This window comes from Armigeres subalbatus, chromosome 2 (assembly GCF_024139115.2).
Source record: "Armigeres subalbatus isolate Guangzhou_Male chromosome 2, GZ_Asu_2, whole genome shotgun sequence".
Lineage (NCBI taxonomy): Eukaryota > Metazoa > Arthropoda > Insecta > Diptera > Culicidae > Armigeres > Armigeres subalbatus.
Window position 1 is genome coordinate 318023887 of NC_085140.1, and position 21745 is coordinate 318045631.

General features: G+C 38.8%; 1 protein-coding gene across 1 annotated transcript; it reads right to left on the reverse strand.

Annotated features, from left to right (window-relative positions):
• Positions 1–3640: 3640 nt before the first annotated feature.
• Positions 3641–18070, reverse strand: LOC134212647 (cytochrome c oxidase subunit 5B, mitochondrial-like). Its single transcript, XM_062690675.1, has 4 exons — positions 17877–18070; positions 17345–17518; positions 5015–5058; positions 3641–4064 (listed from the first exon to the last, which is right to left on the reverse strand). Exons 1-4 carry the CDS (start codon positions 17953–17955, stop codon positions 4002–4004), a joined length of 360 nt encoding a protein of 119 aa, XP_062546659.1. The 5' UTR covers positions 17956–18070; the 3' UTR covers positions 3641–4001.
• Positions 18071–21745: the final 3675 nt, after the last annotated feature.

Below are 21745 nucleotides of genomic sequence, written 5' to 3' on the forward strand. Positions count from 1 at the left end.
TTTTATTTCACCTAGAGGAGTACGCCATCGCCACCGACACTTACATCGGCGCACCACTGCTTAATAATCTGTCACGCATCTGAATTGTAATTCTTTATGGAGATTCAAATTTGTAAAAAACCAAAGAATTTTCAGAATTTCGGAAAATTTCGAGAACGTCAAGTCTACATAAGTTTTTCGTGGAAACTACGTAGAATTTCTCGATTGATAACCTTTAAGGTTTCCAGGTAATACTCCAAAGAACTCTCCGTGATAATTCCTTGCAATATCCCGCTGAATAATCCGTTGAAATCCCAAGAATTTTTTTCTTAATTCCAAAATTTTTTCCGTTGTCGATTAATTTTTCGCGAAAATTTAGAGTTATTTCCCGTTGAATTTTAACATGGTTTCCTACGATATTTTGAAATTTATCTTGCAAAGTAGGAGAAAATTTAAAAAAAATCTATGGACGTTCCAAACAGTTTTCTAAATAATTTCGGTGGAAACTATGGATAATTTTAGTTGAATTTGTGGTAAATTTATCGTAAAAAATCGAACAAATTTTTATGAAAATTACAAATGCTTTCTTACAAGAATTGCAATATTTTTTTCTTGTGGAAACTCAAAGAGTTTTTGGTGGGAAATTCAAATAATTTCTTGTGACTCTTTTCAACAATTTCTTTTTCCATCGATAATTCCAAAGAAGTTGCATTAGAACTGCCGAAGAAATTGTCGTTAAATTTCGAAGTGTTTCGCTTATATTTATGTCCAAAGAATTCCTCGCGAAAATTCCATGAATATCCGAAATTAGGAAAAAAAAATCCCGGGGACTTCCCAATCTTCAGTGAGAATTCTAAAGTGTTTCTCGAGGAAATTTCAAAGAATTCCCCTTTCAAGTTCAAAATAATGTCTTTTGGAAATTCCAAAGACTTATTCTTGGATATTCCAAAATGCTTCCTTTGTAAATTCTAATGAATTTTCCGTTGAAGTGCGACATAATTTTCCGTGGAAATTCTACTGAAAATCAAAAGATATTTTAGTAGAATCTGCAATGTAATCAATGTAATCCAAGTGGAAATTTTGAAATTTTTTCCTAAGCTTTTATAGAACACTGCTCAACACAGAAGAATTTGCTGTTGAATTCATGATATCTTTAAGCCGTAGTTCAGACTATTTCGGTAAAATCTTGCAAAAAATCGGAAAAATCTAAAAAAAAATCAAACAAGTGAACTTCGCACAAAGCTGCTGTATGAATTGTTTTCCAAAAAAAAAAACGAAAAAAAAGACTACGTAGACTTTTAGTATACCCCCCCGTCCCCCTTCGTAGACTAACGTAGACTTTTTCGAAACTCCTCGCCCCCTCTCAAGAGTCTACGTGGTTTATGGACAGCCCCTTAGCAGAGCTAATGCATATGCCCTTGGGTTTTGCAAACGAAATTGAGCTTTATGGAAACGATCACAGAGGAATGTGTAGTGTATGTGAATAACATACGAAGTAGATTGTTACGGATAGAAATAGAATAATAGGATATGTAGGAGATGTGATTGGATGTGTTGAGGAAATTGTTTACTTTTGAATGCTTGTGAAATGTGGCAATGATCCCTAGTAATATAATTGTATTTATAATAGTTTCATAGCACACTTGAATAGTAAATCACTATCTTTAAGAACATTACAATTATTACTTGGGATGTTTCCCGTAAAGTTGAAGGAAGTATTACTGCTGCGCAAACAGTCTTCTAAGACGTAAGTAACCAGTTTACTGCCCATAAAAGCATGAATAATCACCGCATATATGGACCGAATCAAATATGAGACAGTCGAGCGTGTAGCAGCAGCTAGGCTGCCGTATCATACATACAAAAATGAACAAGTGATTAGCAATGGAGCAGAATGATATGCGGAGGTTTTATGAGACTGTCAATGGCGTGCGGAGAAAGACAGCGCCATCTCCCGTCATGTGCAACGACCAAGAAGGAAATAGCTGCCAGGTGGAAGCAGCACTTCGAGACGTTGTTGAATGGTGGAAGTGACGGTGCATCGGTGAACAAAATAAATATTAGCGACGATGGACAAGTTGTGAAGCGGCCTACACTGGATGAGGTTAGAAAAGCTATTAAAGAACTATGAAAAACAATAAGGCGGCGGGGAAGGACCCGGCTGAACTTCTCAAACATGGCAGTGAGCAGCTTTATGAAGTTCTGCATCATATTCGAAAATATGGGAAGACGAGCAATTGCATGCTAGCTGGTTGGACGGCCTCATTTGCCCTCTCTTTAAGAAAGGGCACAGATTGGAGTGCGCTAATTACCGAGGAATAACCGTCCTTAATTCGGCGTACAAAATTATGTCCCGTATTCTGTTCAACAGATTGAAATCGCTTGAAGTGTCCTTCGTCGGCCGAGCAGGTTTTCGTGCGCGCCGATCAACGACGGATCAAATGTTTACCCTGGGACAAATCCTTGATAATTTCCGGGGGTGCATCTTGCAGACACATCATCTGTTTATTGATTTCAAGGCGGCGTACGAAAATGAATTATGGCAAATTATGTTTGAAATTATGTTTTCCGGCGAAACTGATACGGTTGATTCGTATAACGTTGGACGGATCGAAATCAAGTGTGAGGGTTGCGGATGAAATATCGACGTCATTTGTTACCTTAGATGGATTTAAGCAGGGTTATGCACTCTCGAATCTACTGTTCAATATAGCGCTCGAGGAAGCGATTAAGAGAGCTGGTGTGCAATATGCTCCTGGGATTTGTGGACGATATCGATATTATCGGGACTGATCGTTGTGCCGTGGAAGAAGCTTTTGCGCCTTTGCGGAGGGAGACAGCGAGGATTAGACTCACGATCAATACCAGCAAAACGAAGTACATGGCCGCTGGCAATCGACGTGGGTTCATTAGTGGTGGTGGTAGTGAAATGGTGCTGGATGGTGAAAAATTTGAAGTGGTAGAAGAATTGGTGTATCTTGGAACATTAGTGCGATAATGATGTTATCCGCAAAGTTAAAAGGCGTATTGCAGCTGCAAATAGGGCTTATTACGGACTTCGTAACCAGCTTAAGTCCCGTAGTCTGCAAACGAAGACAAAATTCACGCAGTAGTATACCTCTGATTCTTCCGGTGGCTTTATACGGCCATGAAACATGGACGTTAAAGGAGGCTGATCGGAGAGCTTTCGGGGTGTGTGAGCGTAAGGTGCTGCGGACAATACTCGGCGGTAAACAGGAGAACGTTGAACCTGTGGCACTTATGAAAGTGGGGTTGAGTGGGCCACGTCTTACGTAGGGGGCGAAAATGAAATCTTCAAACAGGTCTTGGGTTGGAACCCAGCAGTATAGCGTAGCAGAGACAGACCCAGAGACTCATGGCGGCGTATTCTCCACTTACCCATACGTTTAAACCTGGTTTAAGCACTAAGCGGAGGTGAAGAAATCGGCCCTTAGGGCCAATTTCTTCACCTCCGCTTAGGCGCTAAACCAGGTTTAATCGTATGGGTAAGCACCGCTTAAGAGTTAAGCGGAGGTGAAGAAATTGGCCCTAAGTCAGTAAAATTAAAGACAGCAAATCAAGGATTTTCTTTCAACCCACATACCCATGCTACATTGACTGCAATTTATAAACTCATTAACATATCATAAAACCAGACGACTCCTAAATGTAACGGACATTTATTTAATTACTGGACTATGACACTATCTTTCCGCACCTATTTGTAAGCTATTTTAGATGTGTTTCGTCGGGAAAGGAAACACCATGTTTTCGTATTTCCCATTTTGGTAGGATTAAAGGTAGGCTGCGTGCATTCTTTTCTCTGCAGTGATCGAAACGCGGCGAAATGAAAACTGTGGGAACACGAACAAACTGATTTGGGTTTCAATTTTCTTAATGTTTATTTGAACATGTTCACCGCTTTTAAGTTTGTTGTATTTTGTTTTAAATCAATCTTCTTGGTTTTATTTCGCTTGTTGTAACATATGGTTGTTTTCTACAATTACATCTCGATAAAACGCTTAGACGGGGGCCTTTTCGACCAGCTTGAACCAGTGTCCGCATTCGCAACGCTTGGGGTGACCCTTCAGAAGGCAGAATTAAAAAAAAAAGCGCATTGGTCGGATATAGTGACATGGGAACGGCAAAACGTTGGAGAATAGAATAGTGCTGTCCAATGAGCAGCTCGAAGTAGCTCGAAGTTGTTCCCGTCCTGCTCGTTGTTTTTTGCCAACAAATGGACATGAGAGGGATGGGAATAACTACGAGCTACTTTGAGCTGCTCATTGGACAGTAGACTGACCCAGGAAACAAAATGTTGTCGAATTCTACGGGGCACCTCCCAGGATTGTGCCTTTGGGTAAGAAAATCAATCTGAAAATTTCAGCTCAATCGCTTGTTGCATAAGCTGGTGCATTTGATTTGAAGTTTGTATGGTGGTTTTAGCCAAAATGCATAGGAAAATAGAATATACAATATACACATCTTTTGTTCAGGAAATTGGTTGGGTATGCCCGATTGAGCTCAAAATTGCAACAAAGGCAGTTGCTATGCTAATTCAACAGAACATTATACGATAATTAAATGAACTTTTATATAGTTTTCGGCCGATCTATTAGGGGTTAGTCAGTGGCGTAGCCACGGGGGTGGTTTTGGACATAACCCCCCCCCCCAGAGACAACATTTTTAGAAGAATTTTGTTTTTCGAAAATAAAAAAATGTTCGGAAACCCAATGATGACAGCGGGCTATGTCTATTGATGATGATGACATCGCGCTTGTCACCGGCTCTGGCATACCCAACCAATTTCCTGAACAAAAGAGTGATGGAGGTGTATTTTCCTATGCATTTTGGCTGAAACCGCCATACAAACTTCAAATCAAATGCGCCAGCTTATACAACAAGAGCTGAAGTTTTCAGAGATTGATTTTTTTACTTGAAGGCACAATTCTGGGGGGTGCCCCGTAGAATTCGACTACTTTTTTTCTCCCCATACAAAGCTGGGCCACTCACTTGGACAGCATTAATGACTTACCTGGTGCAGCCACATCCACTGAATGTAGGTCTGATCCTCCTCACCTGGAAGAAATATAAAAATATTGATTAGACCATTGGTTGGTTTAGACGATTTTAGGATTATATGTTTAGTATAGCATAGCATAGCATAGCATAGTTACGGTGTACTTCGTAGATTGGACACTAGTGATACTCATGTTTTTCTTTTGAAATCCTTATGCAGATTGCTATCAGAAATCAAGGTGGGTGTGGTCTTTGATTTCAATCTAGGATAAAAATCACAAAAGCATGAGGATTACTACTCCTGGCCACGCCCATCTTCACCGTAACTTGGGAGGGGAAGGAAATGTTGGTGTAGTACTTACTTAACGAGAGGCCCCCGACTCAGCGACACCCTCATAAGTACCACGGAGTTGGATATTGGGGAAGGTATTCGTTGGCTCAGGATTTGCCTGTAGCTGACAATGTGACCGTGGTAGATCTTACAGTCTTACACCGTAACACACCACGCAAAGGTGTCTACCCAGCGTTACGGGGAGACGATTTTAGGATTATATGTTTAGGTCAAAAATAGGGTTCGAATTATAAGGTAAGCGTAAGCTTACTATATCTATGTCAATCAGTGGTATTTGACATCACGGATAATTTTGTATCATTGAAGGTGAGCTTGTAAAAAGTTGATCATATACGTAATATCATGGAAATTGAGTATATCAAGATAATAGCTAATCCACCTAACGGTGATGGCGCCTTACTCTTGTATCGTAAAATGTAAGGAGAAAAACATATGAGAGAGGTTAAAATCACACTCCTAGAGGGATAAGTTTGATTATTTTCATCAATTTACAGCCGATTAATGGTCTCCGATCCTTCTATCAAAAGTTAGTAGGTATATTGAGTACTGCATGATGATGTAGTTTGACAGTTCACAGAGCTTGTTTACAGGGACTAAGTCTCTGGAGAAGCTTCCGGAAAAAACTGTTTTGCGATTTATTATAAATATTGATAACTTCTGTGATTGTTTTATGGTAAGAATCAAAGTATATCACTTGAACATTTGAATCAAAATGATAAGGGTAACCGTGAGATTTATAATAATTATTCATTTTACGATGGTTTCAGTTAATGCGTCGTGCTTTAACAGGTTATATTGAATACAACTTATCCTAAGGTTCCGCTTGAAAAACTGTTGAAAACAATGATTTTCCTTAGCAAATTAATTAGTTTATCTATTGGCTAGAATATTAAAGCTGTAAATTTCCCTTTATTATCCATTTTAAAAAATATTTTCTTTTGTGAATCTACTAATACCTCCACTATTGGTATTGTTACCCTGTGGACGAAAATTATGAATTTTTATTTCCGGCTCATCGATTTCAATTTTTTTTTTAAATCAAAAGTCCAAAGTAGCCCCCGGAAGCCCCGCACGACGGTAGCTGTTTCTGGGGCTACATATTTACTTATATTTGTCTAGCTCGAAAGTTTCAAAGTTAAAGTGCAAGCTTTTTTGATTGCTGTTTTCATATTTCATTCAGTACATATGCATGCGGACATATGCGAACAGAAAAATAATATTATCTAGACCAACATTTGAAAAGGGCGTAACAGCCAAAATGTATTCCTTCTGATTCTTCGTTTACATATAAAGCTATATATGTGGACAAAGAATCAGAAGGAATAAATTTTGTCTGTTACGCCCTTTTCAAATGTTGGTCTAGTTTTAGCTATTTAGCCTAAGTTGTCTATTCGCGAGTGCGAATCTTATCACAGCGTGTCACTCGTAATGAAAACGTTGCCCCAATTCACAACTACAGTACATTTACTTCTAAATCGTTGCGATGGTTTACGTTAGGCTAAACCAATCATCGATAAGCGAAGATAAGATATCAAACCTTGCAAATATTCTACCGAAGTGAATCTAATTGAGCGCTTGACATGTTGAACTTCTTCCAGTCAATTTTCTTATACAGCAATCTAATAGGGACACGGCAGGTATTTTCGTCTGTTCGTCATAGTCTCGAAAACCAATAAAAGAGACGCTTTTTTGTAAAACTCATGCGTACCAAATCGTAAGCTCAGGAGAAACGTTCTGCTATAGTGGAGTTCTAGCAAATGTACGTTGCTTTCGTTGGTTTTAGCCCCTATGACGATGGACGGAAATACCTGCCCTGTCCCTATATAAAATAAGCATTGGGGTCGGATTGGGCTACTCTTTCTTTTTTCGCTTGCACCTAATCTCACTATTTGGACATTGCCATTTCATAACAATACTAGTGCTGTCCAATGAGCAGCTCGAAGTAGCTCAAAGTTGTCCCCGTCCTGCTCGTTCTTTTGACGTAGGACTTACGTCTTTCTTTACTATACTGGGTGTCATTTAGATTTTTGGAAACCGAGAGCGTTACGCTGGAAGGGAAGATTTTGAACTTTACTAGCGCCTTTATCTTTCGATGGATTTTTAAGATTTATATATCAATCGACTCGGACACTCTCCACCATTTTGCCTATTTCATTGAAACTTAAGATTATTAACGATAAGCTATTGAAAAATTCAATTCTTGTCAAAGCCAGTAAAAATTTCATATATTACCAATCCCGTGCATTCCTAACACGGACATCAGAATGCGGTATGTCACGGGCCTTCGGGTCTACCAGAAGATTTTCTTTGTGTATAAAAGAATCAGTGCCTGCCGTGTGCGAGTCATTACAATTTGTGACATCAGCGCGTACTGACGTGCTTTTTGCTCGCGCATTTTTCGTTTCGTTCGTTCGCTGTGTTCACCTACACAGCGACAGCATGCAGTCACCAGCGGTAGAACTGCAAGGGGATCTGCGAATATGCATGAAAGAAGTGGGCGCATTTTTTGTCATTCTGTGCTTGATGATGGTCGGATGCAGTGGTGTCGGTTGCGATGGATGCAATCGCCCATCGCATTACTCGGAGCTCACGGCTAGAGACCGACGATGACTGATGCAGCGAGGGCAGCGGTGGTGGATGAAAAAGAATAAAACTAGGGAGATTTGGTCTGCTCATCCAGGTGATTGGTTTCATAATCCACATGATCCCGGGATGGGTACGAGTCATGTCATACGACTTGACGTAGACTCGGAGTTTGGAATCAAAACATTAAATAATTTTTGGTTGACGTATTCGCTGTACCTCCTCTATTTTAGTAGGGTTGTTGTTCCTTGACTTGTTTCTTATTGTTGTGATTTTTTCAGCATTAAGCACGCATGTTAGCAAAAAGAAGCTACGAAATTGCTGCGGTATTTCTTTGTTTGGAAAACGGAATTTTTAAACAGAATTTTTAAACTTCAAATACTATTATCAATAACAATTCTTAAAATGCCCTATATTTGCTTGAGTAAATAAGGGCTTAATAGTAAAAAACAAAGCAATTCTAATATTGTTTTTAATTATTAGTTTTATTTCCAGAAGTTTTGAATAAGCAAATTGCTAATAATTCTACATAGCATGGAAGTTGTCGTTTCCAATATCAATACCTATAATTAAACTCCATAGATCCAAAAGTTAGAAGTTAAATGTAAATACGTTACGTTTATACAAGTCCTACGTCTACTCGCGGTTATGTTGAAAACATTACCCATTCCTCGTTTTTTGTCAACAAATCTCGGGTACTTATTCAAAAGGACGTATGTGATTTTGTAAACAAAGATTCAAACGTCGATTTATCCGATCTGATGGCACTCCTACGCAAACCAACACCACCAACAGGTAGCCGAAGCCTCTCCCTATCTGTCTATGGTGAAGGTTTGCGTGAGAGGGCAATCAGATCGGACAAATCGACGTCTTTGTTTACAAAATCACATACGTCCTTTTGAATAAGTACCCGAGAAATGGGCATGAGCACGACAGGGAGAAACTTCGAGCTACTTCAAGCTCTCATTGGAAAGCACTACTGTTTCTTATCCAGCTTTCCACGAACGGTACTGGCATTTTGTCGGTGATGGCATAGCGGCTTGTCGGTGTGTAAAAATCTATCGGTCACTGTATTTTTTGACAATAGCTGGAGGAAAGCGCACTGGCGTTCCTGGGTGAGGCCAAATTTTCAGATGGATTGTAGATTTTATCAATTTGTTAGATTTTTTTTTTGTATTTCTCTATGTAAAACGAGTTTGAAAAATTCAATGGAGTCTGTTGATCTAGAATAAACAAATAAACAAATAAGATCCATAAAAAAAACCATCCATACAAAAAGTGTTACGAGGGGGAGGGTGGGGTTCCAAAATCAAATTTAGCGTTACGTAATTTGTGAACGAACTGTTACAGAAACACAATTCTAAGTGTTAAGAACCTTTTGGATGATCCAATAAAAAACTTAAAGGTGCAGCCCAATCGGGTTGTACGCAAAGGTGACGTTGAACTACGTAGCTGTATGTAATGTACAGGTTTTCGACTATTCTGTGCGATTGGACTAAAGCAGGCGTTTATCCTATGCTCCTGAGATTGATTTGAAAAAGAAGATAAAAAATTTCAAATAAACGAGGATGAACAACACACTCAAGCGTTCACATATTCAAATTATTGATAAAAACTCGCTAGAGAGTAAGAATCGTTCGATAACTGTATCTCGATTCGAAGCATTGGTAAATGCTACTTTTGAACTTATTTTCACTCGGAGGTGAACTAGCCTTGGGCTAAAAACCTCTTTAATAAAGAAAAAAAAAAAAAAAAAAAAAAACTTATTTTCCTACATAACACCAAAACACAATGCCAAACATCCGATTTCATCCGACTTTATTATTGACATTAAATTGGTATTAGTTAGGTTTACATTTAAATGATAATCGATTTCAAAATTTGAAAAGCACAACCCTGGCTGATAGTGTACGACGCAAACTGGAACAGAGACTAAGCACCCATCACTAAGTCAGTCTAAACCCCTGGTGGCTCATTACAGAAAAACCCATTGCGAAAGCTGGGCTGTCAACGGCGTTTGGTGGTCATCCTATGGAGGAAGTCAGAGTAGACGCGACAAATAAGTTTGGCAGTTTATTGATAATAATTATTATTCCTTCACGTGAGTTGCGTTTTCTCTGGCAGCCACCTACGAATCACCAAAACGAGCAAAAGAAAGTTTACCAGAATGCAATATATGCAGCAGTGAAGAAGATTTCGAGCCCTCTACTGGCATCAATAGACGTAAGCGAAAAGCTGCCGTCAAACGTCCCAAGCTTTTTGAGAGAAAACGCACGTTTAAGTTAGCAGAAACGAACTGTACCAGCTAAAAGCCCTGCAATTGAAGACATAAGAATCACCGAAACCGAGTGCTAAGCTGTTAGCAAGATTTTGATATATTGTAACACACTAGAGTTGGTTTTTACGCAGGGGATATGGGCCGCGTAGATGAAACAACGTAAAAAATCGCGTAAATTCCAAAATATGTCTGGATGAACCGCGGAAATCCAGAAATTCGAGTGAAAAAAATCGCATAAAAATCAATTCCTGTAAAAATAACGGCGTAAAAAACGATTTCAGTGTACATTGGGTATGAAGCGTTGACTCTTCCTTGATCGAATGGTCCAAGAAAATTGAAAATCCATCGAGAAACGGCTAAGCTATTAACGATCAAAGTCTATCATATTTTCGTGACGTTTTTCAGTTTTTTGCAATCGCAAAGTGTACCCCAATATAGAAAAGACAGACGTAGTTCTACGTCAAAAAAATAAATCCCAGTTAGTTCCATCTCGTAGACGTATCGCTCAGCGGTATTTAAATCAACGCAGATAGACTGTAGTCAGATGGTGCGTTTATATTACAAGACTAGTCGACGCGGCAGACGTTGTCCTGCATAGTAGGCGAAAATGCGCGTTGTTAACTTCCCATGCGAAATATCGATATGAATCTTAATTTTAGTTCTTCACGATTTAATCAACCTTACCCTTGACTTTTGCATGAGGAAATATCATATAAACCCGTCGGAAACGATAACGAACATATCTGCTGAAGGAATGAAGAAAATCCATCCAACCGTTTTCGAGTTATGCGGATACGAACACAGACCATTTCATTTTTATATATATAGATTACAAGAAAATCCCAAAGGTTCCATCTCAAGGTTTTCTGCGTGATACCAAGGAATGAAAGATGTTGTAAATTTAGTCGACTTAACCTTTAATACAAAGACGTTGGATTCTGGATCCTCCGGGCTCACACGTGTTTTGCGCACAAGATATATAAATTAATGCAAAGTTTTTCAATTAGGTTGTAATTGTTGAAAAGCTTCATCAGGAATTTTAATCTTCGAGAGGGTACCCAAAAGAAAATGCTAGGCCAACTAGCTTCAACCAGACATTTATTTATCTGAGATCCATCATTTTGTCCCGATCACTATTAAAAAAATAGTCGACGGGCACATGGAAGTTCACTATTTTATCATTTTTAGTAACTACATTTTGAAAATAGTAATTTTTACCAGAACAGACGCCGAAGGCAGCGTGAAAAAGTATTTTTGTAACCTGATCTTGATTTATAAGTTATGTTACAATTTATGTATTTGTTAGCGATGCACCGAATAGTGGTAGGTATTCGGTGTTCGGTCGAATACCGAATATTTCAATTTTAGTTATTCGGCGAAACGAATATTCGGCCGAATAATCTGTTTTTATTCGGCCGAAAAATCACTCATGCTCAATTGATACCAATTTCCGTAGGTTTATTCTACAAGGAAATAAATATGTTTACCTCTTAAGAAATCAAACGCAGGATTTCTTTTGATACACTACGAATTGTTTTAGAAGAGAATGTCTTATTTCTAAAACATAACGATTCACAAAAAATGAAAATAGGATGTGTGGACTTTGACATTAAGACATTTTTATCAAGTGTCAAAGGTAGGTCAAAGCTAAATAGGTTTTGAGACGACTTCAAATCAAATGTCGGCAATTACTTTATTTGGGACGCTTCACGTAATTCCAGAATATGTTTGCGATCAAGCCAAAAAATCGACAATAATTATATTTGTGTTTGCCTTATCGGGAAAGCCGATTTAAATAGTAAGAGCAGTGGTCCCCAGCATGCTCCCTATCGAGGGCCGCATTGCAATTTTGAACCGTTGAAGCGGGCCGCAGTATATTTTCAATATTTGTTTTTTATTTCAAACTGAATTTTAAAGCAAAGTGAAACATTTTGAAAATAAATAAAATTCCAACAATATATTGTCGTATATAGGTGTCGTTGGTTGAATTATCTTAAATGTATTTGACGTCATATTCTAGTCGGCCTTGAGAGTTATTGGCTTAAATTTCAAAATGTTCGTGTACATTTCACTCCGAAATCGAACCTTTTATAGAAGTCTTAGAGACCCATGCTGTTATATACCAACCCGACCAGTTAGTCTTAACAATTATATCAATATGTGTTACAAATAACAATACTTGAAATAATTTCTCTGTCAAAAATGGATGAAAGAAGATTTCACGATCGTCATAACTTGATTACAGTCAAACCTCCATGAGTCGATGTTCTATGACTCGATATCGACTCATGGAAGCAAATTATTCCATATCAAAAATTATTTTCTGGGTTACTGTGATGGTCCCTCCAAAGAGCTTTCCAAAGATTTCCTATTCCACATCTCAATATTTCCATGAGTCGATGGTCCCTTCAATATCGACTCATGGAGGTTTGACTGTATAACATAATGTATTATGCTTATTTTACAGAAAAACAAAATTGTCAACATTTTTGGTAGATAGGAATTGGAAAAGAACGAAGGTGGCTTCAGTATATCTTGATTTAATCGAGAAAGACATCGTCACCGCTAGGTGGATTAGTTAGGGTTTTTTGTATACCTGAGTAGTGTTATCACCTGCTCTCGACTGAATTCCACTATGAATTTTTCATATATTTGCCAGTAGAGACCGGAAGACAAAAAAACTTCATATTTTTTTATTTCTAACCATGAAAATTTGATCCCAACATGTTCGAAGGTGCAACACGTTGAAATAATTAAAATAATTGAAAACTAATTCATAAATTATGTAGTGGAGCTGCGGTCTTTTTTTCTTAAGGTGAAGCGTTGTGACACTCAAATTGCTATGTGTTTGTATCATAAAAATCATCAACCATGGATTTGTAGTGGTGGAAACTTCCAATACCAATTCAGTAAGCATACACGTGGGATTCATTTTTTGTTAACATCCGACAACAGTAAACATTGCACGCATTCGGAAGAATTCAGCCCAACTTAGAAACAGTATCAATCAATACAGTCTAAGTATGGGATTAACTGATGGAATTTGCCAGAAAAGCATCAGTTTTTCTTTGGTTTAGGTGAATATTTATGAATTATGTTTTCACGATGCTGGCTGTTTCTGTTTACATCCTCAACGGTTGTTGCCAGCTGCTCAAACGCACCAATAACAAAATCATTTTTTGCTCCGATTTTTCAATTTTTGAAACGCACCCCAAAACAGAATCAATAACATATTATTATTTTTTTTTTTTTTTTTTTTTTTCATGTAACCCGTTGGCAGTCTCTCGACTCAAACTCTACTCCGGGTCCATCCCTGTTATTCCCCACGGTAATTAAATTTGCTTCTACGAGCCTCTATTTTAGATCAATAACAGACGTTCCTAAGCCACGTTGCTCAAATGGTCACTGTTTTAGGCCTGATCCAAATAGTTTTATTAAATAGTCCCCTTCAATAACATGATCACCGTTTTCACCATTATAACTATCACTCATCACTCCAACTTAACATTCCCTGTTGATCCGGTGATTAAATTTGCTTCTACGAGCCTCTATTTTGATCATTAACAGACGTTTCTAAGCTACGTTCCTCAAATGGTCACTGTTAAGGCCTGATTCAAATAGTTTTCTACAAAATAATCCCGGTAGCATCACTTATTATCGTTTTCACCACCATCACTATCATAATTACTATTGTCCCTGTCATCACAAATATCTTATTTACAGTCATGAACACACACACAATGAATCGATCTTCAAAACAGCGCTGTTATATATCATATAAGAACCGACACTTCTACTAGCTTTCATTGGACATGTACCGAATATTTTACATTATTTCTAGTATAATTATAAAATAATTCCCACTTCTAGCACCTCAACTCAATATTGCATTTCATTCTTCATACTCACTGCGAACATGTTCCCATCCCAAATCAACTCTATCTTTTACCTAGCTTCTTCTGTCATTATGTCTACACCACCAATACCAACTTGTGTATTAACCTTTTCACTAACACTTGCATAACCACACAACATCACCATTTTCATATCAACAACCATTTTTTTTACAATTTCATCGAGATCAGCAATTATCACTACTATCCCTACTGCAATGTTAACGCAAACAAAAACTAGTCAGTCATTTTTTTCTAAATTTGCAGTTTCCATCAATCAAATGAAGCTCAAAAAATAATAAGCTTAAAATCTATCGCGAGAGTCAGTCTTATTGTAGATATGATGACAAAGAGAGAAAACTCGAATAGAAGTGCATTTTGAAACAATAATAACGCACTAGATTTTGATGAATATGACTCGTTTAAAATTTATTTTGGAATCAATTTAGTTTATTTACCAGGCCACACTATTCCAGCAATTATCAAAAATTCTCAACTTAACAACACCGAATACTGTTGCTATGGGCCTATTGGTCTTCAAAAGCTTCGAAATCGCCTCCGAATAAAATTCAACAGGTAATAATTTTACAGACATTTTTTGAGCTTCGAATTTTTGATAGGGTTAGGAAGTCTTATGGTAGATCTTTATGTCTATGGATCTACTGTTAATCTAGTCATAATTATGTCGAATGTTTCGCACTGTGTCATTATTACTCTGTCTGTCTTAGTTATCTTATGTTTCCTACGTTATTCAGTTCAATTCTATACTCATTGTAGATTATGTTACGATTTGATGTCAGTTCATTGTCTCTATTGGTAAAGGTCACCTCCTCTCAGGCGAGTATCCTAGTTCAAGCGTATAAGTAAGCACCGCTTAAGAGTTAAGCAAACGTGAAAAAATGCAGAATGTCTTGATGATATTTTCTACTGATTAATTCCTACCTAGCTATGTTTAACCCTGGCTACGACTCATCATCGTCAGGAAACGCCTCTGAAAATTAATTTGGTTGCCATATCAGTGCTAATGGCGTAAGCCCACCCATCGCGGCAAGATAACCTATCCGAGGGGAGAGAGAAATAATGTAAGAAAAATGCTTGAGAATATCATTTCAAGACCAAAGTCTCAAAACTACCCATAACCTGCTGTAAACAAAGACCCAAACGACGACCCGACGAATCCAACAGCTCTCCCATGTAAACCAACACCATCAACACGCACGCGAGGGTCTCTGCTGTTGACAGTGCTGGTCCGCGCGAGAGCACCACCAGACTCCCGAAATCGACACTGTTCAAACGAATGTTGCCTTAATTGACTCCCCCATCCCGGGCACAGATTCTTTCCGAAGGATACTCAATATAAGTTCCACCGGGAAGCCAAGCACCAGAGATTGAGGAAAATCAGATAATCCAGCATCAGGCGTCTCGCGTCTGTTATTTAAGCAGAGAAGATGATATAGGTGATATTCTCAATACGGCCGTTCAGAATGGTTCAGCGGATGTAAATTATGGATCATTATTAGGTCTTGTAATTTTGAACAAAACATTCTGAATACACGCGATAAACTATGAATATTATTACATCGGAGTTTTTAATTAGGATCGCGAATAAAGTAAAAATACTGATAAGTATAAGTTTGTAATTACTACCGACATTGTATTTGTGATCAAAACTGACATTGTGTTTTTAGTTAAAACTCAAGTATACTAAATACGTAACGGAATAAAGTAGTGTTATTAAAATAAATTATAATAATTTACATTATAAATTCTGATTAATATCAAGATACTGATCCAACATCACATCTTCAAGGGCTCCTCACAAGCTACACATTTCATTCAGGCACTTTAGAACGTCCATGTAGTAACTTGTTCACACTTGAAATCTGCCTCGACCAAGTTGGCAGAACGCGCCCTTACCCTTTCTGAACCAAAGGGCAGGGAGAATCAATAACATATTATTATTGCATCAATACATAATGCGTTAGGAAAAGATTGATTAATTAAATCGATATTTTACATGTTTCCGCTATGATTTCACAATAGTTCATATCGACATCATTGTCTGCTGCTGATCAATGATTGCTTGCATACGACGCTACCGACGACGTGCAGATTGTTGAAGCCGGCGACGTCGTTGGCATAGTGCGTTACTGGGGGGATTTTTTTCACTTTGTTCACTTGCTTATATATCTTCCCTAAATTAGCGCTATGTGGTAATATCATCATATCGCCGCATAGATTGAACTTAGAAGTAAGTCCAGATTTACTTTTTTAGTGAGAAGATGGTCAGGTATGTAGGCAATATATGAATTAAATTTGTCTGTACATATCGGGGTGGGTGGGGTGGTTGATTGTTTGACTGTGTTGGTAAGCCGCAAGGCAGCCATTCTGAATGACATGTCATGAAGCCTTAAGCTGCACTGTGAGGGATGACATTACAAAAATACCACAGTAGAATATTCAAACATTTGTTTCAGTAATCAATAAATTATTTTTTTTTAATTTTGATTAGCATATTTGATATTATTCGGCTTATTCGACCGAATATCACGCTTTAATATTCAATGAAATGAATATTCGGCAAAATGAAAATTTTACCATTATTCGGCTGGCCGAATATTCGGTGAATCTCTAATTTGTATATCGGCTTTATGCGATTTGACGAGAAAACTAATGTAGTTTTAGGAAAAATCAAGTAACTATCACGAAATCAGTAAAGACAATTCCATAGATAAACCAAATCATTATGGATGACTTCCTAGGCCTAGCGGAAAATGCGCAGATATAAAGCAAGACCATACTGAAAATAACTGGATTCGATTCCTAGTCTGGTCCAGAAATTTTTTTTCTACCTCTTTGGGTATTTAGAGCATTATCGTGTTTGGCCAAAAATGTAAAAATGTTAATGAACTTAGAGTTCAGAGAGGGGCGAGGCAACAATTTCCAAGTAGGGGATGTAATGCTGACCAAGAAGGAAGTATAATCAAATAGTATTGTCGAATCCAATCCACATTCACATCCACATTGTAGACTTCCGAAAATTAAAAAAAAAAAACGCTGCTCCAAGAACAAGAAAATTTGCTGGTTAAGTGTTATGTAAACAAATCATCTGCCTGAAGGCTTCTTTCGCGTGCAGAATGTTCCCCTTATATCATTTCAATGATCTACCAACCCAATCTCAAAATAGATTCTAGAAAGGAACAATCCATTATGAACGGACGATCAACTTGCGATACTCACAGACACATCCAACTAGACGGGACTCGAAAGCCGAAGGAATCATGTTGGGGCTCTCCTTGGTTCCGGGGCCGCGCTTGAACACGCGCATATCGAACGGGTCATTATCGCCGGCCTGTCTGGCCAGAAGTTCGCGCTTTTCCAGACCGGTAGCGTGCTCGATCGGGTCGTTCATCACTGGAAAGTTGAAAGAAAAAAAAAACAAAACATCAGAATCTGTTTGATCAGATGATCACAGTAGCCGACCCCGTTCATAAATTGTCAGCAATGTGGAACCGATTTTTCAAGTATTTTCTTTCACGGAAGCATGATCGGCATGTTTTGTGGCAAATCCGTCTGTTCATCGGAACATTCTTCGGTGAAAATATCGTTCCCCGACAGCATTCGCACGAACTTCCCCATTACGTAAGCCGTGCTAACTCGAGAGAAAAATCCTCCCTGACAGCGGTCGAGAAGAAAAATGGTTGTGCAACCACGAGTGGCTCGCTCGCTGCTGGCTGGAAAGAAAAATCCCCGACAGACATTCTTTACTTACTTTTGCAGAATCGCACCGGAGTGTAGGTAACATTGCGCCGGGCAGCGTTCAGCACTAATCTTCCACATAGAGACGCCATTGTGTTGAATTTTATGACTGGGAGTCCGGAATCACTTCGGAGGTGGCGAGGCTTCGAAAAAGTAGACCGACGGTTCTTTTCGTTTTCTTCACCGCAGCACACAGCGCACTCTTTGATTTTTGACAGGAGCAAAAATGAGGAGAGAGAGAAAACGCGATGAGTGCGCGAGTGACAGCTGATTGGCACGTCAATTGACAGATTGTGAGCATCACAAAAATGCCTGCTGCAGGGTTGCTGCGCTCATTTGACACCTGGTTGACAAAGACTTTTAAATGGGCGGTTAACAATGCGTATGTGAACGCACGGTATTTATTAACGCATTTGCCCAAAATTACACGCGGTGCCCCCCATTGCGGCGTTTCCTATAAGGGTGAGTTTGTTCCTTTCGAATGAGAAGCGCAGCGTGGAATCTTGTGCAAATGCGCTTTTGGAAACATTACAACAGCCGCGCGTTGTATCCTATTGACAGCACCCTATACAGTCGCGTTACATTTATTGGGTCACACTCGTGACCCAACAAATGAATTATGTTTTTTATTTGGATAGCCCTATGAAAGCGAGTATTAATAATTGACATAATATTGTCGCGCTCTTCTAAAACGTTCAGCTCTTCGCGGTGGTAACACGCAAGGAACGATTGCGCAGCAGCGCGCCCATATGCTTTTATATAGGGTGCGTGTCTGTACTTTTAAATTTAATAAGCCGCCGTATGGGGTTGAATAGCCGCCGTGTGTAAAGTAAATGGGCACGTTCCAGCGTGATTCGATGGAGGCAGATTGATCTGAGTGTTTTATTATGCATCCCAAGATAAACACTCAGATCGTGATCATCTCGATCAGCCTCCGTCGAATTGCGCCGGAGCGCGCCCATTTATTATAAATTCAGTAGAAAACCGAATTATAGCCGCTATCGAAATTGGATTTTTCTCACAATCCATACGTTAAACCTAATTTCGGAAGTAGTGCGCTGTATAGCTAATCACCAAATGAAAACAGCGCACCACTTCCGAAGTTAGGTTTAACGTATGAATTGTGAAAAAAATCCAACTTTGCACCGAATTGATAATACTTACTTTACACACGGCGGCTCTTTAACTATGGGAACCCCATTCGGCGGCTTATTAAATTGAACAGCGCAGACTCGCACCCTGTGTTGAAGCTTATTGGCGCGTTGCTGCCCAATCTTTGCTTGCGCGTTACCACCGCTAAGATCTGAGCGTTTGAGAAGAGCGCGACAAAATTGTACCGCTCATAAAAAAACGTTACTCCGCGTGGCGGCCAAATTTTCAAAAATATCATAGTAGCTTTTTTTCTGGAAGTACCTATGTGGCGATTATCTGGCGCTTATTTTTCATTGCGACTAAAAATAAGCGTAGTATCGAAACGTATACGTATAGTATATCGACAATACTCCACGTGGTGCAACGGTGGTCGAAGTTAGCATATCTTGCTCCCAGAAGCTTGCAGATAATCTAAATCATCTCCTTTTTAAAATTTTCGCTTGATAGTCTCGTCTACGGTGATTATGCTGGAGTGCCCACTTTTAGAACCGTGCCAATAGAGTTTCGCTACTGGTGGCATATTCTTGTTTGTCATGGTGCGAAGAATGCTATCTGCTTTTTGAACTCGGCAGTGAAAAGGCAGAATTCCCGCCTCCGCGCATGCTGCCAAAGCTTGGAGTAGAGGGTAACAACCAATTTCTTCCAAAATGTTGTCTCTGGGGGGGGGGTTTTATACACAAAACCACCCCCGTGGCTACGCCACTGCCCGCAAGAATATATCCAAAAGGTCGCATGGAGATCAGTTAACCAAGAATTACGGAAATCCAAATCGACCACAGCTCGAGTGAACGGATTATTATGTATTGGGTTACAAGACGGCAGACTATCCCGATTACGCACAGTAGCTGGAAGTGGCAGTCCCAACGCAAGGGCAGCTAGGCCAACCTCCTCTTGAAGATGGTTGGAGAGATTTTCGATCCGCCATTGGAAGCATCGCAATCACTGCACTAGGTACGGTGTCGCCGGATCAGAGAAACGACTGGCATGACAGCGTTCGCATTCCGTTTGTGAAGGAGAAGAATGTAGCATGAGCGAAATTGCTGCAACACTACACGAGGGCGAACAAGGTACGACACAAACGAGCGCGGAAGGTAAAAAGCGCCAGAAGGAAGATCGAGACCGTGGAGAGACTGAGCAACTGTACCGCGCTACTAACGTTCAAAAATTCTAGGAGTAGTCAAACCGTTCACGTATGGGCCGTGAAACATCTAAACATATATGTGTAAGGGCATATATTTACTGACACATTCCTGACCTGACCTGAGAGCATTTTGAAGAGAACCCAAATGGCGTTGTGGCTGACAATGATGGCGGTATGGTGCTGAACCTGGTAGCACGCGCGCAGGACATACATTTGCTAGCTCTAGAGCAGTGGTCCCCAGCATGCTTATTATCAAGGGCCGCACAGACGTTTTGAGCTTTTGAAGCGGGCCGCAGTATATTTGCAAGTTTTATTTTTCAGTTTATATTGCACATTATAGAATATTGAATATTTTAACAATATATTGTATTCCTTTCAATCTTTTTTAAACAAAATATGTACCGTCAACTGGGGAAGATGATCATTTTAAGTCAAAACATGCAATAACAATGTGTGTTTACATTTTAAATCGAAACAAATATTTTCAAAACACGTACTGCTATACGTTGCAATAATCAACAACTTTAGTTTTCTGAAATGCATTCGCATTTATTAAAATAAATTAAATTATCACACATTTTTTGAGTAATCCGGTTTGGGGTGAAGTTGATCAAGACAGCTCTACTAAAATCATTATGACCTAGTAGTCAAAATACACTAGGTTATTTGTATGAATGTTGAATTTACTACGTAAAGAAGTCTACGAAGTCAATTTTTGAAACGAAAATAGCGTCATTTATGACTATCTCTCTCTTTCTTCCACAAAATACATTTTCATGATTATAATCGAAAAACTCGGATTTCTACCTAGCGGTAATATTACTTGAACGGAGAATATTGTTGATTACCGTTTCATAAAAATTTGGGCACTTTTGACTGACACATCAAATGATCATCTTCACCTCAATGATCATCTTCCCCCCAGTTGACGATACTTGTAAGGACATTTCATTTTTGACTTTTAGTCTACACCTGGGTCTACACTACAGTTGTTGCAGTAGCGGACTTGACATAAGAAACTGTTTTTTCGCCATAGCATCTTGTCGGCTTAGTTAGCAGAAAATATTCTATGCTGTTTTACCTAATAATCATGTGGCAACTGATTCTGTAATTTTGATCTCATGCTTTTCATTTTCTTAAAAAAAACTCTATTGGGATTCTAAACAGCATCCGCTCCAGATTCCGAGCAAAATTCGTTTGAGAATCTAAACAAAATCTTACTGTTATTCTGAACAGAATCCGTTTGGGATTATAAACAGAATCCAATTGAGATTCTGAAAAGGAATATGAACAGAATCCGATGAGAATTTTATACAGAATTCGTTTGGAATTCTAGAGAGAATCCATTCGCGATTCTGAACAGAATTCCGGGAGTGATTTGGGGCACAATCTTTTCAAAATTTGTATGAATTCTGTTTGAGATTCTGAAAAGAATTCGATTAGTATTCTGAACAGAATCCATTGTTGATAGTCAACGTAGTTTCTGGAGGTAATAATCCACAAAATTCAGTTTAATTTCTCCAAAATCTAGCTTATTTTGAGAAATTAAAACATTCTTATTACGGATCAGTGTATGAGAACATTATTTT